General features: G+C 41.4%; 1 protein-coding gene across 6 annotated transcripts in view; it reads right to left on the bottom strand.

The window, feature by feature from the left end:
• ZMYM2 (zinc finger MYM-type containing 2) overlaps nt 1-22,949 on the bottom strand; it is a 66,698-nt gene that overhangs the window by 4,998 nt on the left and 38,751 nt on the right. For 4 of the 6 annotated variants that reach the window (XM_033146286.1, XM_033146287.1, XM_033146288.1 and 1 more), the window contains 13 exons: nt 21,899-22,049; nt 20,803-20,918; nt 12,595-12,711; nt 11,081-11,231; nt 9,369-9,541; nt 8,495-8,660; nt 7,861-7,895; nt 6,820-6,949; nt 6,565-6,680; nt 4,600-4,777; nt 2,443-2,568; nt 1,112-1,206; nt 21-189 (listed from right to left, as the gene is read on the bottom strand). In XM_033146286.1, coding sequence (XP_033002177.1) covers nt 21-189; nt 1,112-1,206; nt 2,443-2,568; nt 4,600-4,777; nt 6,565-6,680; nt 6,820-6,949; nt 7,861-7,895; nt 8,495-8,660; nt 9,369-9,541; nt 11,081-11,231; nt 12,595-12,711; nt 20,803-20,918; nt 21,899-22,049 — 1,723 coding nt within the window. The remainder of the gene's footprint in view (nt 1-20; nt 190-1,111; nt 1,207-2,442; nt 2,569-4,599; nt 4,778-6,564; nt 6,681-6,819; nt 6,950-7,860; nt 7,896-8,494; nt 8,661-9,368; nt 9,542-11,080; nt 11,232-12,594; nt 12,712-20,802; nt 20,919-21,898; nt 22,050-22,949) is intronic. The other 2 variants (XM_033146292.1, XM_033146290.1) reach the window with 2 other exon arrangements.

Genomic DNA, 22,949 nt, shown 5'->3' with positions numbered 1-22,949 from the left:
GCTAAGTAGGAAATACTTACTTGAATTCAGCTCATCTAATACTGGCAGATCTTCATCTAGATTCCTAGTTTTTACCCAGTGTTTCCACGCATTTACACCATATGCATACTTGAAGGGAAAACTGCACTCTGAATTCTCAGAGCTATCATCCTGAGAGTGGTACTCTGACACTGCTTTTCTCTTCGCTCCCTGCCATTAAAACAGATCTGTAAACATTACTGCTTATTAACATTGAATTTACACCACTTCTGCACTCTACTATGGGCAAATGAAAGCCAAGAAAGTAATAAATACCGGCCATCAAGCCTTTTTTTAAAAACAAAAACAAAAACACCCAAGTAATACTTGCACTTTACTGAGCTCAAATCAGCAATAATGATTCCCTATAATATAATCCCTTTCAATAACTGTTCTGCACTAAGATCCAAAGTTGGTTTTAATTATGCAAATAATAATAATAATAATAATAATAATAATAATAATAATAATAATAATAATATCATTGTTTAATTAGGGCTGCTACTGTAAAGGCACTTTACAGTATTGTTTTCAGAGGCAACAAGCTTGAGAAAGGTAAACTACATTCTGGATTTGGGAATAATTTTATTCAACATTATGTCTAAAAGGCAGCCTTAAAATTTTAGATTGTTAAATAATTGTTACCAGCCCTTTGGAAAGGTAGGTAAGACATATGTGACAAATCCAAACATTTGTGTTACTTTAAGAATTACTCTCAGCGGTGTTGTTGTTTGAGGAGGAAAATCTAAATGGAGATCTTCCCTGATTTAATTTGAAGTATGGTCCATTTAGAAAGGCATTATCTTAAGGAAGCTCCATTGTATCAAAGGAAGTGGCATAAAAGGACTATTGTGCTGTTTACACAGTTCCCTTTCATTTCAGTAGGTTTGGTTCAAGAGACCTTCTCAGTGCGCCCCCCCCAAAAAAAAACTTTAATAGCACACGACTGTCACCTAATGAAATGCTTCACCTTCATTCGTGGTAGGGCTATTTCAGGCTCCTATTATACAAAAGGTCACAGTCATATCCTCCATTTCCCATGCAACGCATATTAGTTTGGAATACATTTCAGTCACAAAAACTGTATGTGTACCTTCTTCTTAGTTCGAGGTCTTGGCTGTTCCTCGTATTCCTCTCCAAAGACAAGTGGCAGCAAAAATTCACTTTCTGTGTCAAGTTCCTCTGTTGCTGTACATATATTGGAAGGGTATTAATGCAGTTAAATGTCATATAACCTAAAACTGTTGTATTGGGTGCATATAACTGACAGAAGCCTTAATTATTGTGCAATGTGTTTTACACGTTATTCATCAATGCTATCAATGCTGGTCCCTATTCTAGAAAAACCTGCAGAAGACCGTATTCTGATAAGCACTGGTAGCGTAACATTTATTGCTTTCTGCAAAAGTGGTTGCTTCAGTAGTGCTTGAGTAAGACAACAATTTATCACTTCATTTCTACTCCCTTTGTTTTTTGGTATGAGAGAGAGTGTGCAGTGCAGTTGGGGTGCAGGAAATGGGGTCTAGCATTGGTTCGTTAGTATAATGAGACCTTCCAAGCTGAAGGCATGTGAGTTGACAGTGATATCTAGTCCCTCCTCATGTAGATATAAAATTCTGGAACCAAGTTTGATGGCCAATAGGGTCAAGAGGCAAACAAAATGTATCTTCCTGCAGTGCAGAACTCATAGTAACAAGATGTGGTTACCATGAAATATGGCTTTTATATGGCCAACTCCCAAGAGAGGTTCAGGTCGATGTGGTTGAGCTTTTAGGGGGGGAGAAAGAGGAACAGCCACTCAACAACAAATCACTAGGGAAACAAACAACCTGACTGACTAAACTCTGTCCTCCGTTCTGCAGATCATGCAACAATGAGGGTGGGGCGAGATCAGATTTTACCATGCTAAGGAAAGGGACCCAGCAATCAACTGCGATCTACCAAAACGTCCTGGGATCTACCAGTAGATCACGATCGACCTGTTGGACATCCCTGAATTAGAGGATAGCAATGGCATATAGCCAGAACAGTAAGAAGAGAGTAATAGTTGCACCCATTTTCAAGGAAAGGATGTCTCTGAATTCCAGATTAAGGGACAAAAACAGGTGGCACCTTTCACCATCATGTCTTGCTTGAGAACTTCCAAGGGACACCAGATGACTAGAATGTCAAAGAATGCTGAACCAGATAGACAATGGCCTGATCCAGGCATTCAGGTGCACTCATGCTCTCTTTTAAAAAGATAAAATTATCAAAATGTTTGTAGATTTCTCTAAGCCAATGTAAAGGCTTTGAGTCAGAAACAGTTAACACATTAATAAAACTAAGACATCCATGCGGGGAGGAAGGGATGAAAACAAGTGTTAAAGAAGTTGGCCCCATGTTGGCATTAACACTAACCATTTTAAAAGTGAGTGTACAAACCTCTAGGAAAATCAACCTCAATGTCAAGGTCTGGCTCATATGAAATATCAGGCAAGCTTTCCTGTGTTTCTGTTTTACAGTCGGGCAATTCTGTCTCAGTTATTACACCTGTCTCAGTTATTACACCTGCAATTAAAGAAAGGCAATGTAACTAATGTATGAACATGAACAATGGGTCTACTCTGAGTAAAACGTAGTTGAATACCACCCAGTATATTGGTTTTATTTTATTTAACAGGATTATCCAAAAATTATATAAATTATTCATCGAAAATACCAATCAAACCAAACTTTAAAAACAAAAACATGAAATTTATCAAACAGTAAATAAACCCAGCAACTTGGGGGGAAAGAAATACAATGGAATGCCTGGATTTGCCTAAACAAAAAAGTTTGTAAGAGGCACAGAGAATAAGACAGGATAAGGCACCTGCTTAATACCAAAGGGCAGTGAGTTACACAGAGCTGATACTGCTACACTGAAAGACTTGGATGTGTGGAATGAACCTTATGCGGCACTTTTTAAAGTGGCAGTGGTGCAGGTTGAAGTGACCTAGCATAACCCTGTCCTAGGGCCTGAGACTAGAAACGTAGCTCCAGAATATAGCATTCATCAGGAAAAAGCATTGCGTCTGGAAAAAGGAACACATAACAACAGAGCCGTCTTTCCCATTGGTCTTAGTGGTTCGTTGCGCCAGGGCGCCAGCCTCTCAAGGGCGCCCTAGCGAGTGGGGGAGCTGCGCGGCTTTGCCAGCAGCCTCCCCTTTCCCTGCATGCCCAGCAGCTGCGCCCCGCCAACTGGCAGGCGTGCAGCTTCCTTCCCAAGCCTCTGCATCTGCTAAAGACGGCCCTGCTCCCGGTTGTCGTCCTCCTGCTTCATGGCGAAAGGCAGCGCACAGCCTTCCCAGGCGCCCCAATGCCGGACAGCATGTCCTCCAGCACCTTTTCCTGCTTGATCGCCGCCACCACGCCGGGGATCAGGGCGGTGGGGGAAGCAGAGGACATTTTCTTTGCCGGAGGGATCTTTGCACCACGGCGCTGGATATGCTTAAGACAGCCCTGCACAACAATCACTCTTTGCTCACACAGTCCATTGAGGAAAGAGAGAGAGGCTGTCATCTCAAGAGGGTGAAGAAGAAGCAGCAGGGCCAGTGCAAGTCAGCTGTCACTCAAATCCTAGTGCATGTGCACTCTCCTGCAGTCAATAGTAGTCAGGAGGGCAGGGCAGGGCAGGACAGGGCTACTTTTCTGACATCATGTCACCACTGTTGCTGTAGCTTACTTAGGGGGGCAAGCAGTGAGGTTGGCACAGCGCAAATGCACCAGCGGGAGCACTGGATTAGTTCTGCTGGTGCACTGACACCGCACTGAGATCGCTACCACCTCCACTCTCCCTCTCTCGGTAAGCCACAGCAATGGTGGTGAGGGGACGTCAGATAAGCACTCCAAACCCTGCCATTGTTCCTGCCTCTAGTGTAGGGGTCAGCAAACATTTTCAGCAGGGGGTCGGTCCACTGTCCCTCAGACCTTGTGGGGGGCCGGACTATATTTTTTGTGGGGAAATTAATGAATTCCTATGCCCCACAAATAACCCAGAGATGCGTTTTAAATAAAAGCACACATTCTACTCACGTAAAAACACCAGGCAGGCCCCACAAATAACCCAGAGATGCATTTTTTTAAAAAGGACACATTCTACTCATGTAAAAACACGCTGATTCCCAGACTGTCCGCGGGCTGGATTTAGAAGGCGATTGGGCCGGATCCGGCCCTGGGCCTCAGTTTGCTTACCCATGCTCTAGTGCAATGCATCCTCTTTTCCAGAAGGGGACCCAACCCTGTTGAAATAGTCTCATGTCACTAAGGGAGGGAAACCACCCGAAGTCTAGGTATAGTTGCACTATTGATGTCCACCTTCCATGGCCCTTTGCATAATACCATTTTATTCCCATCCAGATCACCACAATTGATACAGCCAGCCATATCGGCCACAAACCCCAAATGGAGAGGAGGGCAGGGAATAGAACTGTCTACACCATCCTGGCTTTTTTTTTTTACCCCTCTGAACTTGCAGTGGGAGTGGGTTCACCACATAAGCACTGAGGACAGATTCAAATTTGCCAAACCAATAATAAAAAACCTGTTACCAAGACATACTTTTAAGCTCTTGAGGTTCTACTTTCTCCTCTTTTTCAGGGATCTCTTCTGCTACAGCAAGTGACTCCTCCTCAGCCTCCACAGGACTGGAATTTGTTTTTTTATTTAGTTCTTCTATTGCTTCAAGTATCTTCTCGCTGCTCTCCAGTGTGGTGGGCAGAAAAACAGGAACTGGTACCTAGTATAGGAATGATTAAATCATTAATGTCGCTAGTGAAGAAAGAACCGCTAACACCAAGAAAGCAGAACTGGAGTAAGTCCTCATAGCCATTTTTCCGAAGAAGAAACAACCAGTGGCATATAAATGTAGGGACAAACAGAAAAGGAGAAGTAACTCACTTACTGCATATGCACCCAGGGGACTATAAGCAGAAGGCCACGAAAACAGGCTGAATAATACATGTAAAGGCACAGCATTAAAAATAAAAAAGCCCCAAGGCTTAATTCTGTCTCCCACTTCACTTACAGTGGGTGGGCTCTTTAATCCCACATGCTTCCATGAGCACAAGGGGGCGGGGGAGGATGTGGTTTTGCAAATTCCCCCTTTCTTCTATAGCCTCCCATGCTATTCCAGCCAAAAGCTCTGCAAAAAATGCAGGGGGGGGGGGAGGCCACAGTGCAAATGCACCAGTGGTAACACTGGATTAGCTCTGCTGGTTCAATGTTACTTCCCCACTCACAGATGCCTCCACTGGACACAACTGGATACAACCCTACGGTCTCCGGAATCTCAACCGCTCCTATAAAAATGGGTTATCCCCATCTAGAGGGGTAACACAAGAATACATTTCAGTATATCAAACCCAGCCAGATGGGCGGGGAATAAATAATAAATTATTATTATTAAATTATTATAATGTTAGGGTGGTGGAAAAGATATGAACGCTCTGCATTAATTGGTTTATTTCCATAAACAGTTTAGGTAAAGGAAAAGGGACCCCTGACCGTCAGGTCCAGTCACGGACGATTCTGGGGTTGCAGCGCTCATCTCGCTTTACTGGACGAGGGAGCTGGCGTACAGCATCCAGGTCATGTGGCCAGCATGACTAAGCCACTTCTGGCGAACCAGAGCAGCGCACGGAAACGCCATTTATCTTCCCACCAGAGTGGTACCTATTTATCTACTTGCACTTTGACATGCTTTCGAACTGCTAGATGGGAAGGAGCAGGGACTGAGCAACGGAAGCTTAACCTGTTGCGGGGATTCAAACTGCCGACCTTCTGATTGGCAAGCCCTAGCTCTGTGGTTAGGCTAAAGGTAAAGGGGCCCCTGACCATTAGGTCCAGTCGCGGATGACTCTGGGGTTGCAGCGCTCATCTCGCTTTACTGGCCGAGGGATCCAGTGTACAGCTTCTGGGTCATGTGGCCAGCACGACTAAGCCACTTCTGGCGAACCAGAGCAGCGCATGGAAACACCGTTTACCTTCCCGCCAGAGCGGTACCTATTTATCTACTTGCACTTTGACATGCTTTTGAACTGCTAGGTGGGCAGGAGCAGGGACTGAGCAACAGGAGCTCACCCCGTCGCGGGGATTCGAACCACCGACCTTCTGATTGACAAGCCCTAGGCTCTGTGGTTTAACCCACAGTGCCACCCGTGTCCGTGATTAGGTTAGGGCTTCCTTATTACCTTCCTACCCTTGTATGCCTCACTTATCTCCATGTTTGACCAGCCTGCTGGTTTATGGGCATGCAATAAGAGGGGCACAGCTTTCTTTAGAAAGGCATGGTACAATTTATTGAAATGATAAATGCATTTCAGCAATAGAACAGATGCCAGCAGAGATAAGCATGTTTAAGAGAGTGATCTGTTGAAGCCTAGCAGCTGCATATGACATCTCTTAAGAGGCACAATCAACTCTTCTTAACAGATGATTTCCAGTAAGAAAATTTAGGATTACTCAACTATATTCCTGGCATGCAAAGTACTACAAATTTTAAAACAAGGCTGAAATCTGGCTTACTGGAACAGGAACCGTTGTAGGAACTGGAACATTTTGACTACACATGTGCATAGGAACAGGTACATACACAGGAACTGGAACAGGTACAGGGATGTATTCTTTTTCCCAGCCATCATCTGAAACAAAAGACAATATACTGTTATAGACTAGCATGAGAAGGGTAGCATACAATCATCAGATTATAATTGTATTCCTCACAAACAATATTGCAAAAGAAGACGACTGGACAGCCAGTGCTTTGACTCAACAGTTTACCTGTCTGACAAGATTTCGTTTGCATGTGAGGTTTACAGTATGTTGCTTTAGTCATTGTCAGAGGTTTGCAAAGAACGGCTTTGTTCTTCATTTCTTTATTTGGTGTTGGGGAAGGAGGTGGTGCCGATCCCTGCGAATAAGGACATCAGTCAATATTAGCACCCCCGAAACAAAAGACCCCTAACAAGATTGGGGCAATAGCCCACTCAGCTGACACTGAAGTTTCTTTAATACAGGATAAAGCTATAAATGGCTGCTTCCGAGAGCTCAAAACGGATTTTCTATAGCGATGTAAGAGATGTAACAAGTCTAAGGGACGGAAGTGGGAGGTACCACAAAGTCCAAGCCTTGAAGGGTCTTTTCTTTTAGCATAAAGCCTGCATTCTAGTGGACGTGGAGGAGAGTATTCAGTGTTCTAGACAACTGGCAACAAGTAGGGAGAACACCCTAAAATCTTTTACATCATTAAATCTCTAAAATCAATCTGTGGTATCCTGCACAGGGCCTGAGGAGTTCCACTCACGCAGTGAGACTACTCTTTCCTCCCTTCTTCCCAAGCACCCCCCAAAACTGCTCAAAAGTCCTCTCCTCCAATCTTCTGGAGCAGATTTTGAGGGTGCCTGAGGGGCTGCAGGGGAGAGGAAAAGGAAGTTCCGTTCTGCAAGCAGAACAACATTGTTGGATACAACCAAGTACGGATTAAATTGCTGCTGAGTTTGCAGGATCATCACAAGTTTTCCTATATAATCATTAACCCGCAGCAGCTTGGCCCACCCAAGACACTTCCCAGAAGTGTCATGCCATAGTAGTTGTGCTACAGAAAACAGACCTCGATTCTCTGAACTGGCAGATGGCCAATATAAGCCTATCAGGAGTTTTATTAAAACAAAATAAAAAATAAAAAAAAACTCCTTCCTGTAGCACCTTAGAGACCAACTAAGTTTGTTTTATTGTGAGCCAAAATACCGAAACAAATCCCTACCTATATTTTGTGGAATACAAGTACAATGCACCCAGCTATACAAGCTGCAATTTACTTACTGTGGTTTTTGTTCGCGGGGTTTGACAGCCCTGATCTATGAATGAGAGAAGAGAAAATTAATATACAGTCGTGCCATTTTCCATACGCAGTTGTTACAGAAGGTAAAACGTTTTCAACCTGGTTGCACTACTACAGCAATAATGTCTACCAGCCATGATTACCGTTGTTCTGCCTTTATGGTTGGAGGCACTATGTGTCTGAATGCCAGCTGCTGGACTCACAAGCAGGAAAGAGCTGTTGCACTGAGGCTTCCCATGGTAAGCCATGATAAGAACAGGATGCTGGACAAAGATGGGCCACTGGACTGATCCAGCAGGCTTTTCTTATATCCTTAACACTGTTAAGCCAATTAACTGATTATCAAGGAGCAGAGCATCCTCCTAAGAATGGAGAAAACTGTGAGTCTGCTATCATTTTTTGAAAAGACTGTCCATTTTTGTCCACTCAACATGCAGGCTGACATGCTGAACTCTAGCGTGATCCCTGCTTATCTGTGTGCACTACGTTATAGTATAGACGGCTCCAGTGCTTTATCTTAAAAGATCTCTTTTGGAAATTCATATTCCTTGACTTTCCTGAAAGTACATCATTTTTTTTTTTATTCTGTGTTGTTAGTTATGGGAAATATCATACCATACTGTAAATTTTCTGGTCCTTTCTGTGTTGCCATATCAGGTTCATTTTGTTGACAGTAGAAACGTAGAAGACAGTGCTGATCGCAGAAATGTTTCATCTCTCCTCTCCACTGGACTTTCTCTTTAAGAGTTCCTTGAGTTTTGCAACAGTCACACCTTGCGGCCTTAAAAACAATTTCAATGTTGTTAACCTGAGAAAGAATTACTACCATGCATGTGATATAAATACTATTCTAAAAGGTGTTTAGACTGGGCAGCTGAAAAGGGAAAATAAGTAACAGTAATTCCTTTGAAATATTTTTAAGCAACGCAGTTCTACTGTGAAATTCCTTTCCAGGGAGGCTCATCTGGAGCCTTCATTACATATCTTTAGGAACCAGGCAAAAACATTCCTCTTCTCCCAGGCTATGGGCTAATTAAACAATTGATGGCTTTTTTAAACTCTTTCTCTCTGCGTGTGTGTGTGTGGAGGGGGGAAAGCTATTTTGTTTGTTTGTTATTAAGGTATGTATTTTTGTGTTTTATATTGTAAACAACCCTGTAATCTTTGGATGAAGGGTGATACAGAAATATTATTATTATTAATTATTACTACTACTACTACTACTGCTACTACTGCTACTACTACTACAATAAAAAGGACCGGGCAAAAGCAAAGTGCCTGGGAGCATTTCTCCAGGAGCCTGCATGTTGGCACATCTTTAGGAAGCCGTAGTTTGGCTTTCTGTATCATGCATACTAAGTCATAGCATGTTATATGACTGCACTTCTTTATTTATATGCGGCATTTGGATCAACAATATTTTGGATAGTTTATCTCTCAATCTTCATTTCTTCTCAAGCTTTTGAATACTTATTGAATACTGCATTACCTTATAGTACCAGTCTTGAAATTTTTTACAACACTCTTCACTGCAGAAATCTCTTACTACTCCATCAAGTTCCTTAGTTGCTCCTTTTTTACAGAGCTGAGAGCAATAATTGCAAGTGACGCATCGTAATCCTAACCGTCTTGCAAAATCTTGTTTGTACAGCAGCTTGCAACCTGGAAGAAAAACGGCACAGACAGTTGATGAAACCTATATGTTATGGGCCTCTGCCTTGGGTGTCCATGTGCACTGTATTTAAACCTATCTTTAGTTGCTGCTTGGATTATTTTTAAATCTATTTTTCATTATTCTCTTTTTTTGTATGATTCTGTATAGCTTTGAGATGTGAAAGGGGATTGAAAAATGAATAATTAATAATACAAGATAAAATATATTGATCAAATACTAATAAACACTGAAAAGCTTTTGCTCAATAAGACTTTTTTTTTTACATTGAATTTATCTAAACGTGTCTATATAACATTTTCTTCCAGCATAATACTTCCTTAAGAAACAAAATTTAGCCATGCCCCTGGCTGGAGTGGATTTGTATAAATAGGGGTTTTATCACAGAAAACAAAATTGCCTGGCTCATTATTTCATATTCTAGATGTCCATCTGCTTTCAACTGAAGTTGAAGTACCAGTATATAACTTTTTATTTTATTTTTCTGCAGTTCACTGCTCCATCTAGTGGAGATGTCGTGAACAAATCCACACATTACTTACTTTTTAAAGGCCACCTTGATCTTGCTGTCCTCCACCCCAAACAGAGAAAGGCCAGCTTTTTTGCACTGTGGCAAAGATTCACAAACCCCCAGGGCCACCCCAAGATATTTGCTGCCTGAGGCTGAAGTCAGAATGATGCTCCTACCATGCCATGCACAGAAGCTGACTGGACTAGCAATTAATCCTATTGAGGTGAAGGACAGTTCATGTAGCATAAACAGTTCTGTCCTCCAAGCTACAGCCAGGAGCTCAGGGGGAATATCCTGCCACTGTACCTTAAACATTTGCCACCTGACTCTGCCTAATGGCAAGCCCTGTCTTGTCCTCTGCTCTTTTCCCAGTTTCCCAGATAACGCTAGCAGGTGGGGGAACAAATGTGGGGAAAACATAGGCTCAGGTTTCCTGTATCAGAAAGAAGCTCTGTTTCTACAGTAGTATGTGTGTGTGGACATGCAGTGCATAAGAGTTTAAGGCATTTTTGTAGCATGTGATGCAATTTGCTGGTCTATAATAGATTTTGCAATGTACTAGACTTGCAAAATCTAAAATTGATTCAAGCAGTGGTACAGTGGGGGGTGGAATCTAACACTGCACAAATGGACTCATGCTCACACAAGGAGCCCCCCCTTTCTCTCGTCCTCCTTGCAACACCCCCTAAGGACTCTCCACAGCATATTTTGAGGGCAAGCAAAAGGCTGCAGGGGGAAGGACAAGAAGGCGAAACCTTGGAAGTCCATTTGGCTTCCATGCGGACAGCATTGGATATTGTATGTTGATATTACTCAGCCATGAGTCTATCTAGGTATCAGATGAAAAAAACTACCTCAGATCAAATAAATGGCAGGCTACAGCCTACTGGCTCCTTCAGTTAGGCCCCAGACATATCCAAAACTGGTTCACGTGTTTTTGTAGTGTTGAAATACTTAAAATACTACGTTTACACATTACAATATTGGTAGCAATATGCACCAGAGAGACACAACACACCTTCACTACAGAATGGTCTCTTGATACCAGAAAATTTCACCGTTTCATGCAGAGTCTTCTCCTCTTGACAGTATTCACAGTATGTTACTATACAATGTAGTTTCTTATAATCATCAGAACAAATTTTACTGCAGAACTGATACACTTTGTTCTAATGGGGGAAAAATACCACAGAAGATCAATGGGTAAGTTAGAAGACTTCAAACAAAAAAGGCAAAAAGTTACATTAGCTTAAGACATTTTATCCAAAGAAAAGAAATCCTTATTCACGAGAAACTCTACCCTTCAGGGAAAAGGCTATGTGTTTGTTTTTTAAAGCAAAGGAGAATCCGCTTGTCTATTAGTTCTTTAAAATGTCAAATCATCCAACAATATAAACAGTATGACATATTAAGGCTTTTATATTTTGACTAATAAAAGTAAGAACTGTGGGTTTTTAAACCAAAGATTGGGCAATGTTGCTTGCTGGGCACAGTTGCCAGATCAGCAAAGCCATTCTATAGGAATACAGTCATACCTCAGGTTACGTCCGCTTTGGGTTATGTACTCCTGTAACTTGGAAGTGTTTTTCTCCGCACATGCGCAGAAGCATTCTGCGCGGTCTGCGCAAAGTGCAATATCACACTTTCGCGCATGCACTATATTGCCGTTCAGGTTACGTACTTTTCGGGTTATGAACGGCACCCAGGAACCAATTAAGTACGTAACCCAAGGTACCACTGTACAGAGGGCAGAGCTGTTTCTATGTATTTTCAAATTAATGTTCTGCAGCTAACTTGCAAAGCAGACTTTGCACAGCCACAAGTTCCAGCAGCAGCAAGAGCTCCGGCTGCTTAGAAGAACTAGGCTGCCTTTGTCCATTCCACCCCATTTCCTAGGAGCAGGATAAATGGTTCTCCACACTCCTCTCAGAATACCACAAACAACATTTTCATGCGAGGAAAACCAAAGGCTGCAATGTGAGCACGGCATTGTTTCCTACATTGGGTTTTTCTCCCATACATCTAATAATTTAGAATACATGGGCGATTTACAACTTATAAGAAACAGATACTAGAAAACAAGACACTGTGTTTAATCATACTGGTCCCTGAGAGAAAGAACTGGCAGTAACTGGAACTGAACAGTTTCCCCATGAATCCAACAATTTACATATAAACAATAAAATAAAATTGGGATGGAAGGTCTGGAGCTGAAATGTCTGCAATGCTAGGTCTGCCTTCTTAGGGAGGGTTTTTCATAGCTGAAGCACCACTATAGAAAATGCCCTTTCCTTGGTAGGTATCATAGTGTATCTCTACTAACGAGTGAATTTTGAACAGAGTCTCTCTTGAAGATCTTAAAGCATGAATAGGCTGGTAACATTCAACTAGGGTTATTGAAGAAATATTAAACAGCAACTTGGGTGGTAGGGTGGGTGGGCTATAAAGATTTTAAATACATAAATAAAGTATCAACTACATTTTGTGTTCAATACAAGAGGTACACATCCCATTTTGATATAATTTACTTACTTCCCATTCCAGTACTTCAGGCTTTGAGCAGAAAGTATTTTTGCAATAATTGCATTTCAACTGAATATCACTCGGAGCCACAAACTGGCCATTGGTTGAAGACTGTACACTAAGAGTCTGAAAAATATTTTTGAAATATACAGATCAAATTCCTCCACTGTTAAAGACACAATAAAGAAGTGAGAATCATAGCATTGTAGAACTGGAAGTGCATTACTGCATTTGTTAAAAAGCATTAGTGAGAATATGCATTATTATGAAGAGGATTTTCCTTGAAACGGTTTCTGCTAAATTTCACATCCTCTATATAGGATCATTCACGTTTCTGAGGCTTACATTTACTGTTTATACAGTCATCAATGGACATAACAACTCAGAGCTACATAGAGAAGCAGGCATCAAAAGAGCCTCCAAAACAACAACAACAACAAAAAGGGACAAGAGGGATGGAGGAAGCAATGATAAATATGAACACCAAGTGCTCTTTGGCTTCATTCCAGCTGGGGAAGGTTAAACCCAAGGCTTTGCAAAGAAGGGAGAGAAAGGTGTAAGGGGAAGCACAGGAGAATGAGTGAAGCTGTGCAAGAGAGAACTTTAGGCAGCAGGTGGTGATGGACGAACAACATTCTCTAGTAGAAACATATCAGGAGATGGATAACAGTAGACAGATGAGGAGGGGCAGGCCCAGGGCCGTCTTGTCCATAGGGGCTGGTGGCGCGGTGCGCCAGGGCGCCGGGGCCCCCAGGGGCGCCCCCGCGAGCCCTCCGGCATACCGGGCGCCCTCGCCTCCCGGAGCCCCAGCTGGAGCACTGGAAGGGCGCGCAAAGCCCCGTGCCGCTCCAGAACCATGCCCCTCATCCCCCGCTTGCCCAACCCCCCCTCCCGAGGGGCGGTCAGCGTGGGAGGGAGGCGGGCGGAGAGGCGGCATGCCGGGGGCACTGAGGGATAGCCGCGCCACGGTGGCCGATCCCTCTAAGACGGCCCTGGGCAGGCCCATGGAGAAAGGTGGAGAAAGAGTGTGTGACGTCTCATGATCTAACTCCCTCTCACTATGTCACTGCATTCTCAACTGTTCACTGTGGTCAGCCTACAGGAGCAGTTTGGCTGCACTGCCACACAAACACCGAGATACACACACACACACACACACACAGGCAGGCATTAAAAGCATAATCACTACTGTCAAGCCAGAGGTCTTTATGACAAGATGCCAATGAGATACTAGACAGGTCTATGCACTTAATTATTACAATTATTTACATCCTGCCTTTCAGGACATAATTCCTTCCAAGCAAGTTTACAAGAAACATAAGGAAAGATTACTAAAAGCCACATTAACAATATTAAAATATAACACTTCCTGGAGACCCTTCACACGGGGCACTTGGTGGCAGAAGGCCCTCTGGGTTGGGGGCAATCTGAGTGGTCCTGATGAATCCTTTGCCTAGCTAACCTCTTTCTCCTGTAACGTTTTCCAAAGAGCACATGGCCTTGAAGTAAAGAGAAGAAAATTCAGCTGGTGCAGAAGCAGATATGAAACCTGTGGTTGAGCTAACCACAGTTAGGCCTGCCAAAGGGCCTAATTTGGCCCGTGAGGTGCTTCTTCCCCCAGCCACAGCCCCTCCGCCTGATGTCTTACAGCTGAGGTGAAGGGAGAGACCAACAACACAAGCGCACACATGCTCCCTATCAGCACAACGTCCAACAAAGAGGAGAGGAGGACCAGGAAGAGAACAGCTCACAAAAAGGGAAGGCAGGCTAATGAAAAACACAGGGTTGATTTAGAACCCTAAAGGAGCCCAACTGTCTTCAACCACAGGCAGGGAGAGTTAGCTGGAGGACAAGATGACTCCTGCCCCTGGAGAGGTAGCAAAAGGCTTTCTGGACCCTGCCTGGTCTGTAGTCAATCTGCATCCCACATCCCTTCAAAAGCCGACAAAACAAAGGGAGAGAGAGGTTGAGCAGAACCACCCACAAGTACAGGTAGAAGCAACAGTGAGAAACCCTTTCCACAGTAAGCATCTCGATAAGTCAAATCTTCCAGAACAGGCTACCCCAAGGTCTTCAGACCATCCCAACTGATAAGAGCAAATAAAGACTGTATTTGATGGGTGGTGGTGATAGTGAGCAGCAGAATCAATGTATGTCATTTGTCTCTGCAGTCTGTGTATTCCTTTGACTCAGTCTTCAGCTCCAACTCCCAATTAATTTTCATTCAGCACATCTTTTTAAAATCCAAACAGAGTACCACTAAAGCTCACGTTCTTTCCGGAAGTAGTTCTGTTTGTGATTTAACTTTCAGGTGCCACTCAAAACCTACTATTTTAATATTATATCAACTTGGACTGTGGCGAGGGAATGGTGCGGGGTGGGGTGGGTGTTATCAATGGCAGAATGGGATGTGTATTTAACTGAAGAGCTACAGGAAGCTTGAATCTTTGAACCAAACTGTAAGCCACATGGATAGGACCTTTGGGACCACAGAATCTCTGAAGCCTTGTGGATATCACCTACACATATATACAGGTAGCTTTAGATTGCAGAGAGGTGTTAATAAAGCTGAAAAGTGCTGTGTAGCTACACAGGTTAACACAACATTTTCACTGGGAGAATGTGGGATACACAAAGCCATTGGAAAGATAGGCTTCTTGGGGTACATGTCTGATTTGTCTACAAGTCTAGTTTTATGTGTATTCATGTGATTCTGACATATCTTCTAGTCTTACGGATATGGTAAACTCAACATAGTGCACATACCTGCAGCACCCAGTTATCCCAAATTGTGGAACAATGGAGTCAAAAGGAAGCAAGCATGTCAGAACACCACAAAACGCTATCGGGTTCCATAGTTTACACTATATGGGAATCATTTATATGCACTCAATAGTTTTAATACAGTGTACTGAGGATGTAATTAAAACCAATGGCAAAATTGCCTATTTTGTTTCTTGCATAACCAGCTATATTAAGTGAATGCTGTATGTGTAGTTCTCATACTTGTGTGTAGCAGATCTGGCTTAAGTTACTCACTTCGGAGGTAAAACATGAGAAAACTAATTGTTAGCTACTACTTCTGTGACATAATGTTGGCTAACTTGGGAAAATATATCTGACCTGTAAATTTTCCATCCATCCATCCAGTGAAAATGAGGGCAGTCCAGATCTGCAGATTGCCTTCCCTTTCCATCGGATAAGACGCAGTATTATTTGCCAGCTACATCACATGAGAGCTGTCCAATTCTTCCTTCTTCGTATACATAACAAGGTCACCCCATGAAATGAACCGTGTTAGGACAACAACGCAAGCAGCAAAAGAAGTTGAGTAGACTAACCCACATACACAGTTAGGATCAAATGTGGGGAGGGGGAATTAATCTACCTTGAGCCCTTAGAGGTAGACTGAAATGTAGGCAAGAATTGTTAAAAAAATAAAAAGTAGTAAGTAAAGCACAGCTAAAAGGTGATTCTAGTAGGTACAGATAGCATGCAAGAAGGCCAAGAACACAAACTAGTTTGTTTCTTTTTACTGTTTTGCTCAGTTTTCAGATAAAAGATGCATCTGGTTTACATGAAAAAGGAAGCAGCCAGGGTTACAGGTACAGTGAGAGTTGTAGGTCAAACATATTCTAGCCATTTTGAAATGAACTAACAGTGTGTATGTAGATACCAATACAGATTTGCAAATACAGTGGTACCTCGGGTTACATACGCTTCAGGTTACATACGCTTCAGGTTACATACTCCGCTAACCCAGAAATAACGCTTCAGGTTAAGAACAGAAATCGTGCTCTGGCGGTGCAGCAGCAGCGGGAGGTCCCATTAGCTAAAGTGGTGCTTCAGGTTAAGAACAGTTTCAGGTTAAGAACGGACCTCCGGAATGAATTAAGTACGTAACCAGAGGTACCACTGTGGAGGCTTCAGCCTTGGTGACCCAGAAAAGCAAGAGTTTGCCTGATTCTAAGTATTACAAGCAAAGTATATTCCACTTGATGGAACTTCTTTCTGGAATATTCTAAGAACCTTCCAGGACACACAACCAGTTTATATGTTAATAGGCCAATGTCAAATCTGGAGATGAAATCAGGTGGCTCCTTACACATTTTATTATTAATTTGGACAAAGTTTTAAAAAGAAATGGATACAATCTAGTCAAAGTTAAGCTGTTTTAAGATCAAGTCACTCTCCTGCTAAAGATGCCTGAATCTTTCCCACCAAAATCAACAGGACCTTTTCCTTTTCTGAACTTATTTTATTAAATTTCAAGTATAAACAACAAATACCCCCCCCCCAGATAAATACAGCATATCGTGTCTGAACAAACTCAATTCTCCAATAAAAATGCCCATCAAATAAAGCACCTTTCCATAGATCGTCATGAGAGGCTGGTACTCTTTACTCATGTTCTTTTTGCTATAGCTGAATCAAACAGCAAAAAACTTGTCAGTCTTCTTGTTATGTCTTATCACTGTAGTTGGTTAATTTTTCCATCTGCAGGCCTCATAATTATTGAAACCAATTTCCATTAAGCTTGTGTTTAGCTATCTCCAAATTTTAGTTATAGTTAATCTTACTGCTGCCATCGGGTGAGTAATCAGTTTAGCGATATGAAACATTTTTATCCAAAAATTGCTAGAACTCTGGACAGAATGACCAAATATAGAACAGGGAACCTTGATCGCCGATACTTTGAAAGTTGACTGCATTCATTTCAGCAATCCAACTTAACAGAAGTGGGTGCATATACCAGCAGTGCAGAAGTTTTTAATGCATTTTTAAGTGTTTGAGCAGATGACAAGAGAAACCGAGATTTACCTTGAATGTGTTCCCAATGAGTACTGCCTATTATTGCACCCAGGACACAATCCCAAAGAGCCTTTAAGGAAGTTAGAGGTTTCGTTGAGGTCTGGACCAAAATATTCAACATTTTTGACAGAAGGCCTTTATCTAAATGATCTGTGGTATAAATCAAGTTTCAAATATTGTCATAGGTCAGATAAAGAAACATGTAGAACCTGATGGATGTTAATCCGATTACTGGTATATGGAATCTCAGAGAGTTTTAGTTGTGTGAAGAAAAACAGCTGAGTTTTGCCCATTTATTTAATTGCTTGCTAAGCTTTTCACTTGCCATTTTATTCAAGTAATGAATAAAAATTTCCACTCCCAGTGAACAAACCCCTTGGTGGCATCCAGGACTAAAATGGCTATAGGCATTGGTTGATTTTGTCGAAAATTAATTCCATTCAACATTAGGCAACTGTGAGTGTTGTCAGGTGAATTCTTTGATAATGATGAATACAGTTAGGTATGATCACAACCCGTATCTTTACCAGAATGTTTAGTACAGGCATTTATTTAAAGTACAGGGTGATGTGGTTCAATGGATTCAAAATCATTCAAAAGTTTAGGAATCGAAACAATTTTCAAAGTATCTGGTATTTGCCTGTTGCTTTATTTGTTTTAAAATAATGTTAACAATAAAGAAGCCAATTGGTCTTGGAAGGTTTTAGAGAAGACAAGTTTAGCCATCTGGCACAGGTGGTTTAAATACATTTAGTTTTATTAATGCCCACTTGAGGTTCTTCAATAGAGAGGAGTTGGTTTAACATTTTTCTATGATTAACTGTGGAAGAGATATTTTATCTATAATTTAAATTAATTAATGCTTCACTGGCCATTGCCTTAAGAATTTCCTTTGGTGGCCTTTCAACAACTATTGACTTGTAGTAATCCTGAATCCATTTCCAGTGGATTATTTTCCCAGATCAAAGAAGTGAACAAAGGAATATGATCAAAGTGTGCATCTTCCCAATATTGGAGGAGTGGACCACATATCTGAGATCATAAGGTAGGCTATAAGAAAGTGTCCTATTAACTGGAAAAACAAGTGTAATCATGTTAAATGGAAAAACAAGTGCAATCATGTTTCTCTTGGTGGAATTGTATGCATCATATAAAAGTGTATTTCCCCCCAATATTTAACATAGCAGTGTTTCAGTAGAGGGTGATGTATTTTCCCCCTTTAAGTATTTTTTTTTTTACTTCTGTCAAAATATTCATTTAGTATGAAATTAAGATTGTCTCCGATGACCATCCATTCCTGTTTAAAGGATTCTTGCTGTGAAAAAGTGTACTTTTCAAAAAGAGTATTTGATGTTTATCGGAGCAATACACTGAACCTGTAGTTAACCACTTCCCACAACTGTTGGCATGTACCCATTTGTCCCATACAAGTAACAACCCACCACCCACAACTTCCCCTTCCCCCTGAAATCCCCCTTCCAAATGCAGTGGGAATCAAAGGGGAGGAAAAAATCCCCACTCCACGGGTCTAACAGTAAAGAAGTTGGCGCTGCAGTTTTATGCTGAAGTTAAAATGATTGTTTATGGAATGTCAACAGAACAGTCACATAAAATCCCAAGCTGAGCAGGATCCATCTCAGATAAGTTCTGGCCATTTCTTCTTTGGGGAAACATTTTTGTCTCTTTGCCACTAGGTCAAAGCTCTCTTGATCTGGATTCCTGCTTTCTTCATCAGCTTCTTGTGTTCACTGCTCCAATTTAGGCTGCAATTCCAAATGCTGTAAAAGCTTTCTAGATTCCATTCTGGATTACTATTAATTTACAAGGGTAACCCTAAATCTCTGAATTAATTCATTTTTTACCAAGTATTTGGAAAAACACACTACAACATCCCTAGGGTTCTTGCCTTTTTTTGTTTGGAACAAAGTGAACTGTGTAGGTTTTCTATATCCCCAAGTTAAAGATTCACCTCAGAAGCAGCTGACAGATCTGTGCTATAAAAGCTTCTTGCAACTTTGCTCTCCAGCTTCCTCGTGGGTTCCCCCTGGCCCTAATATTCAGGCAGTAATCTTGATCCTTGATGTCTTCCAGCTGTAGCTTTATGTCAATTTGTGGGAGTTTCATTACCTTTTACCTTTTATTTTTTTAAGCATTCATAGCTAACAATTGCCTACTTAGACTAATAATCCCAGGGCACAAAGGGTCATCAGGGTTAAGACACCATCTTGCAATGATGATTTCACCATCCTCTGAATTTACAATTTCTACTTCATTTACAGAAAACAAAATTGGCAAAAGGTCAGGAAAGCAACACAGGCTCGAGGCCCATTCAACATCAAGTCTCACTGGCTTGTATCAAATCTGGATGATGTAAATACAAGCACATTTGGTTCTTTTAAATAAAACTGGCATAACATTCAAGAATAAGCAGCAGGCCACTTGGAGGCCACTACCAAGTAGCATAAACAATTGCTCCCTCTTTTTCTTATTTAAAAACACTTACAGTGGTACCTCGACTTACGAGCGACTCGACTTATGATGTTTTCGACATCCGAATCAGTTCCGGAAGTGAAAAAATGGCCGCCACTTCTGAAATTTTCGAGTTGCGAAGGGGAAGCGGCGGCACGATACCTCGACTTACGAGGTTTTCAATGCGGTTTTTTCGACTTGCGAAGTTTTCCCCCGTTCCGAGATGGCGCCTTCGACTTACGAAGATTTCGACTTGCGAGGGCGCCTTCGGAACGGATTATCTTCGTAAGGCTTCAAATGTCACTCATATGGAATGAACACCCAGCAAACAGTGCACTGGAAACCAATCCAATTGCTCTGTGCAGTGTAATTCTTAATCTCTAAAAGCAGCATGATTGCCAGTCGTTGCCAAATTAAACACTGAGTTTTTCTTGCAGCCCAAAGGAGAACTTAAGCCCACCCTTCACTCACATTGAGATAAGATATTAAAACACTCCCTGCCCCTCACCAACTTCTAAACATGGGATGATATAACTGCTTCCTACCAGCTCCTATTACAGTATGCAGAAATGACCCAGGAATTCCTGTGGTTATCTGAAACTTAAGTTTAATACACAGGGTCAAAGGAGATCTTGTGTTCAAGTAACCATGGGTTGTCCCAATGCAAGTGGTGACCTGCTTACAATCCCACTTTTCTTAGTGCAGGGGAAAGGACATTCAAACAACTCTCACTATAACTCTGGAAATTACTGAGAAGTGCCAAAATTTGACCAGGTACATTAGAAGCCCCACTTGTTTAAACATATATTCATAAAGAGCAGTTTTTAACAATGAGTAGGTAGCGAATTATTTAATATGAACATACTAAGAGCACCTAACAGGCATGCACAGAAAAATACATATCCAGGGAGGAAGAGATTTAACACAACAGCTAACCTGAAATTTAGCTACACAACTCGAACTGCAAAAGGTGTACAGTATTCCATCAGGCATTGTGGCTTGATATTGAGGTAAACAGTTTCGCTTACAAAAGTGGCAAACAATCCCCATACCTAAAAGAAAAATGTAGTTTACAAATAAAATAAATGCAAATGTACAAGATTATGAATAACAAGTTGGCATTTCTCAAAATCTGCATCAATGGCTGTGTTCATATCATCTTATCTAGGCTTAATAAACTGAGTATTTTAGCTAGGAATGCAGCCTCTTTGCTACTCAAGCAATCAATCCAGGAAATCTCTATTTTCCCACTTTACTTTAACCAGGAGACCATGGTTACCAGCTTTGGAAGACACCAGGTGTTCTGAAGTTAGAAACTATAGTTTCTTGGTTCAGATGAAAACAGAATCTATGGTTAATTACAGGCTTCCTAGTTTACTCACAGTGTTGAAGGAGGAACAAATGAGCCATGTATCATCTTGTTCATATCATGGCATTGTAAGATGATCAGATAATCATCTGAACCAGGCCAATGTGAAAGCTCTACTTAAATAGTTTGTTTTTAAATACAGATATAATTACAAACACTTTTTGTGTAAGTCGTGTATATAAGTTGTGTATTATTTTGGTGGGGTTACAAAAAAATTACTTGCACTTTTTCAGATAAATTCAACCTATTTTTAACTATCTCCATCTATTTTGCAAGGAAGAACAGAGACTGCACTTTTGCAAGCAATGTGTGTTCTTTGATCATGACTCTAACAATATTCCTCTGTCATAAAATAAAAGCTTCGCAATGAACTTAAGACAAAAATAGATGCAATGGAAGAATTAAGAGTACATTTTTTCATTATAAAAAAGTTGTAGCTAAATATTAAAAGTCTAAAGGCATCAATCTTTATAGATTTTGTATGTGACCGATAAGCATAGTTAATGTTATTTTACATGCTAGATGTAATCTAGGCATCAACTAATTTAAAATAATTCCCCCCCAAAGGAAAATCAGATGGGAAGCATAAGTGAAACAAGAGTCTCCTACTTTGAAAAATTATTTTATCATCATGGATGAAAACACGCCAACCTTTTCACTTACTTTCTGATTTTGCATGTTTTGATTTGTGTGTGTTCATGCATGCAGTTGAGCAGTATGGCTCCATATGTCCATTAGGTCCTATGCACTGTGTCATGTCAAAAAACCTGCACTGAACTCTGCAACCAGTACAAGCTGTTAATTTGCCAAATTTCTAAAAAGCAAATAATGAAAAAAGTAAAAATAACATTAGTTACGACTCAATCAGATTGTCTTATTACAATAGGCATACAGGAATTTTCTAGTATCCTCTCTAAAGCTCAGCTACTGTTACAGCAAGGGCAAGTCACCACACACAGGATCCCTATCGACATGTATTTTACAGAATGTAGAACCCACATACAACCGATAGCACCCACCCGTCTATGCCAGTTCCACCTCATGAACATGCATTCAACATAATCTGCAAATTGTGTCTGCTTATGTGGAACATAGCTTGCCCATGCTATTTTTATTCCAGAATTTTCATGGGCAAGGGTGACAGGACTTGGGTTCATGTGTGCAGTCTCCATGTGAATGCAAAGCAGGTTTAGAGATAAAGAGAGTTGGTCCTGGGGAGTGTTTTGAGTGTTGGTTTAAGTGTTGGTGATGGATTCTATATACGTCTGAGGTCCATGTGAACTTGAGGTTCATCTAATGTTGGCATTTAAAGAAAACACATTAAATCAATTTTTACAAGAGAATTTTAAGTCCTAGAAGAAATCCTTAGCACAGGCTGGATCCGTACATTCTCCACCCACCGTAAGCCAAATGTGAAAAGTCACAATGAAGCAAATTGACCCATTTTTGCCCACATGGGCGATCAGCTGGTGGGACTTAGATGGGGGGCAGAAGACTTAAGTCTGAATGTCGGAAAAAGAAGATGAAAAATATCCTAGTGTAGGAAGGAACAAAAAAGTGGACAAATAAAGAAGGGCCATACTTTCTGCAACAATAAATAAGTGTCCTGTAAACCATGCCTTATATATGATTGTGTGTCAGGCTGAATCCTGACAAGACAGAAGTACTGTTTTGGGGGGATGGGGCGGAGAGGTGTGGGGGACTCCATGGTCCT

The sequence above is a fragment of the Lacerta agilis genome, chromosome 4 (genome assembly GCF_009819535.1).
Source record: "Lacerta agilis isolate rLacAgi1 chromosome 4, rLacAgi1.pri, whole genome shotgun sequence".
NCBI classification, from domain to species: Eukaryota; Metazoa; Chordata; class Lepidosauria; order Squamata; family Lacertidae; genus Lacerta; species Lacerta agilis.
This window is presented reverse-complemented; position numbering and strand designations above follow the sequence as displayed.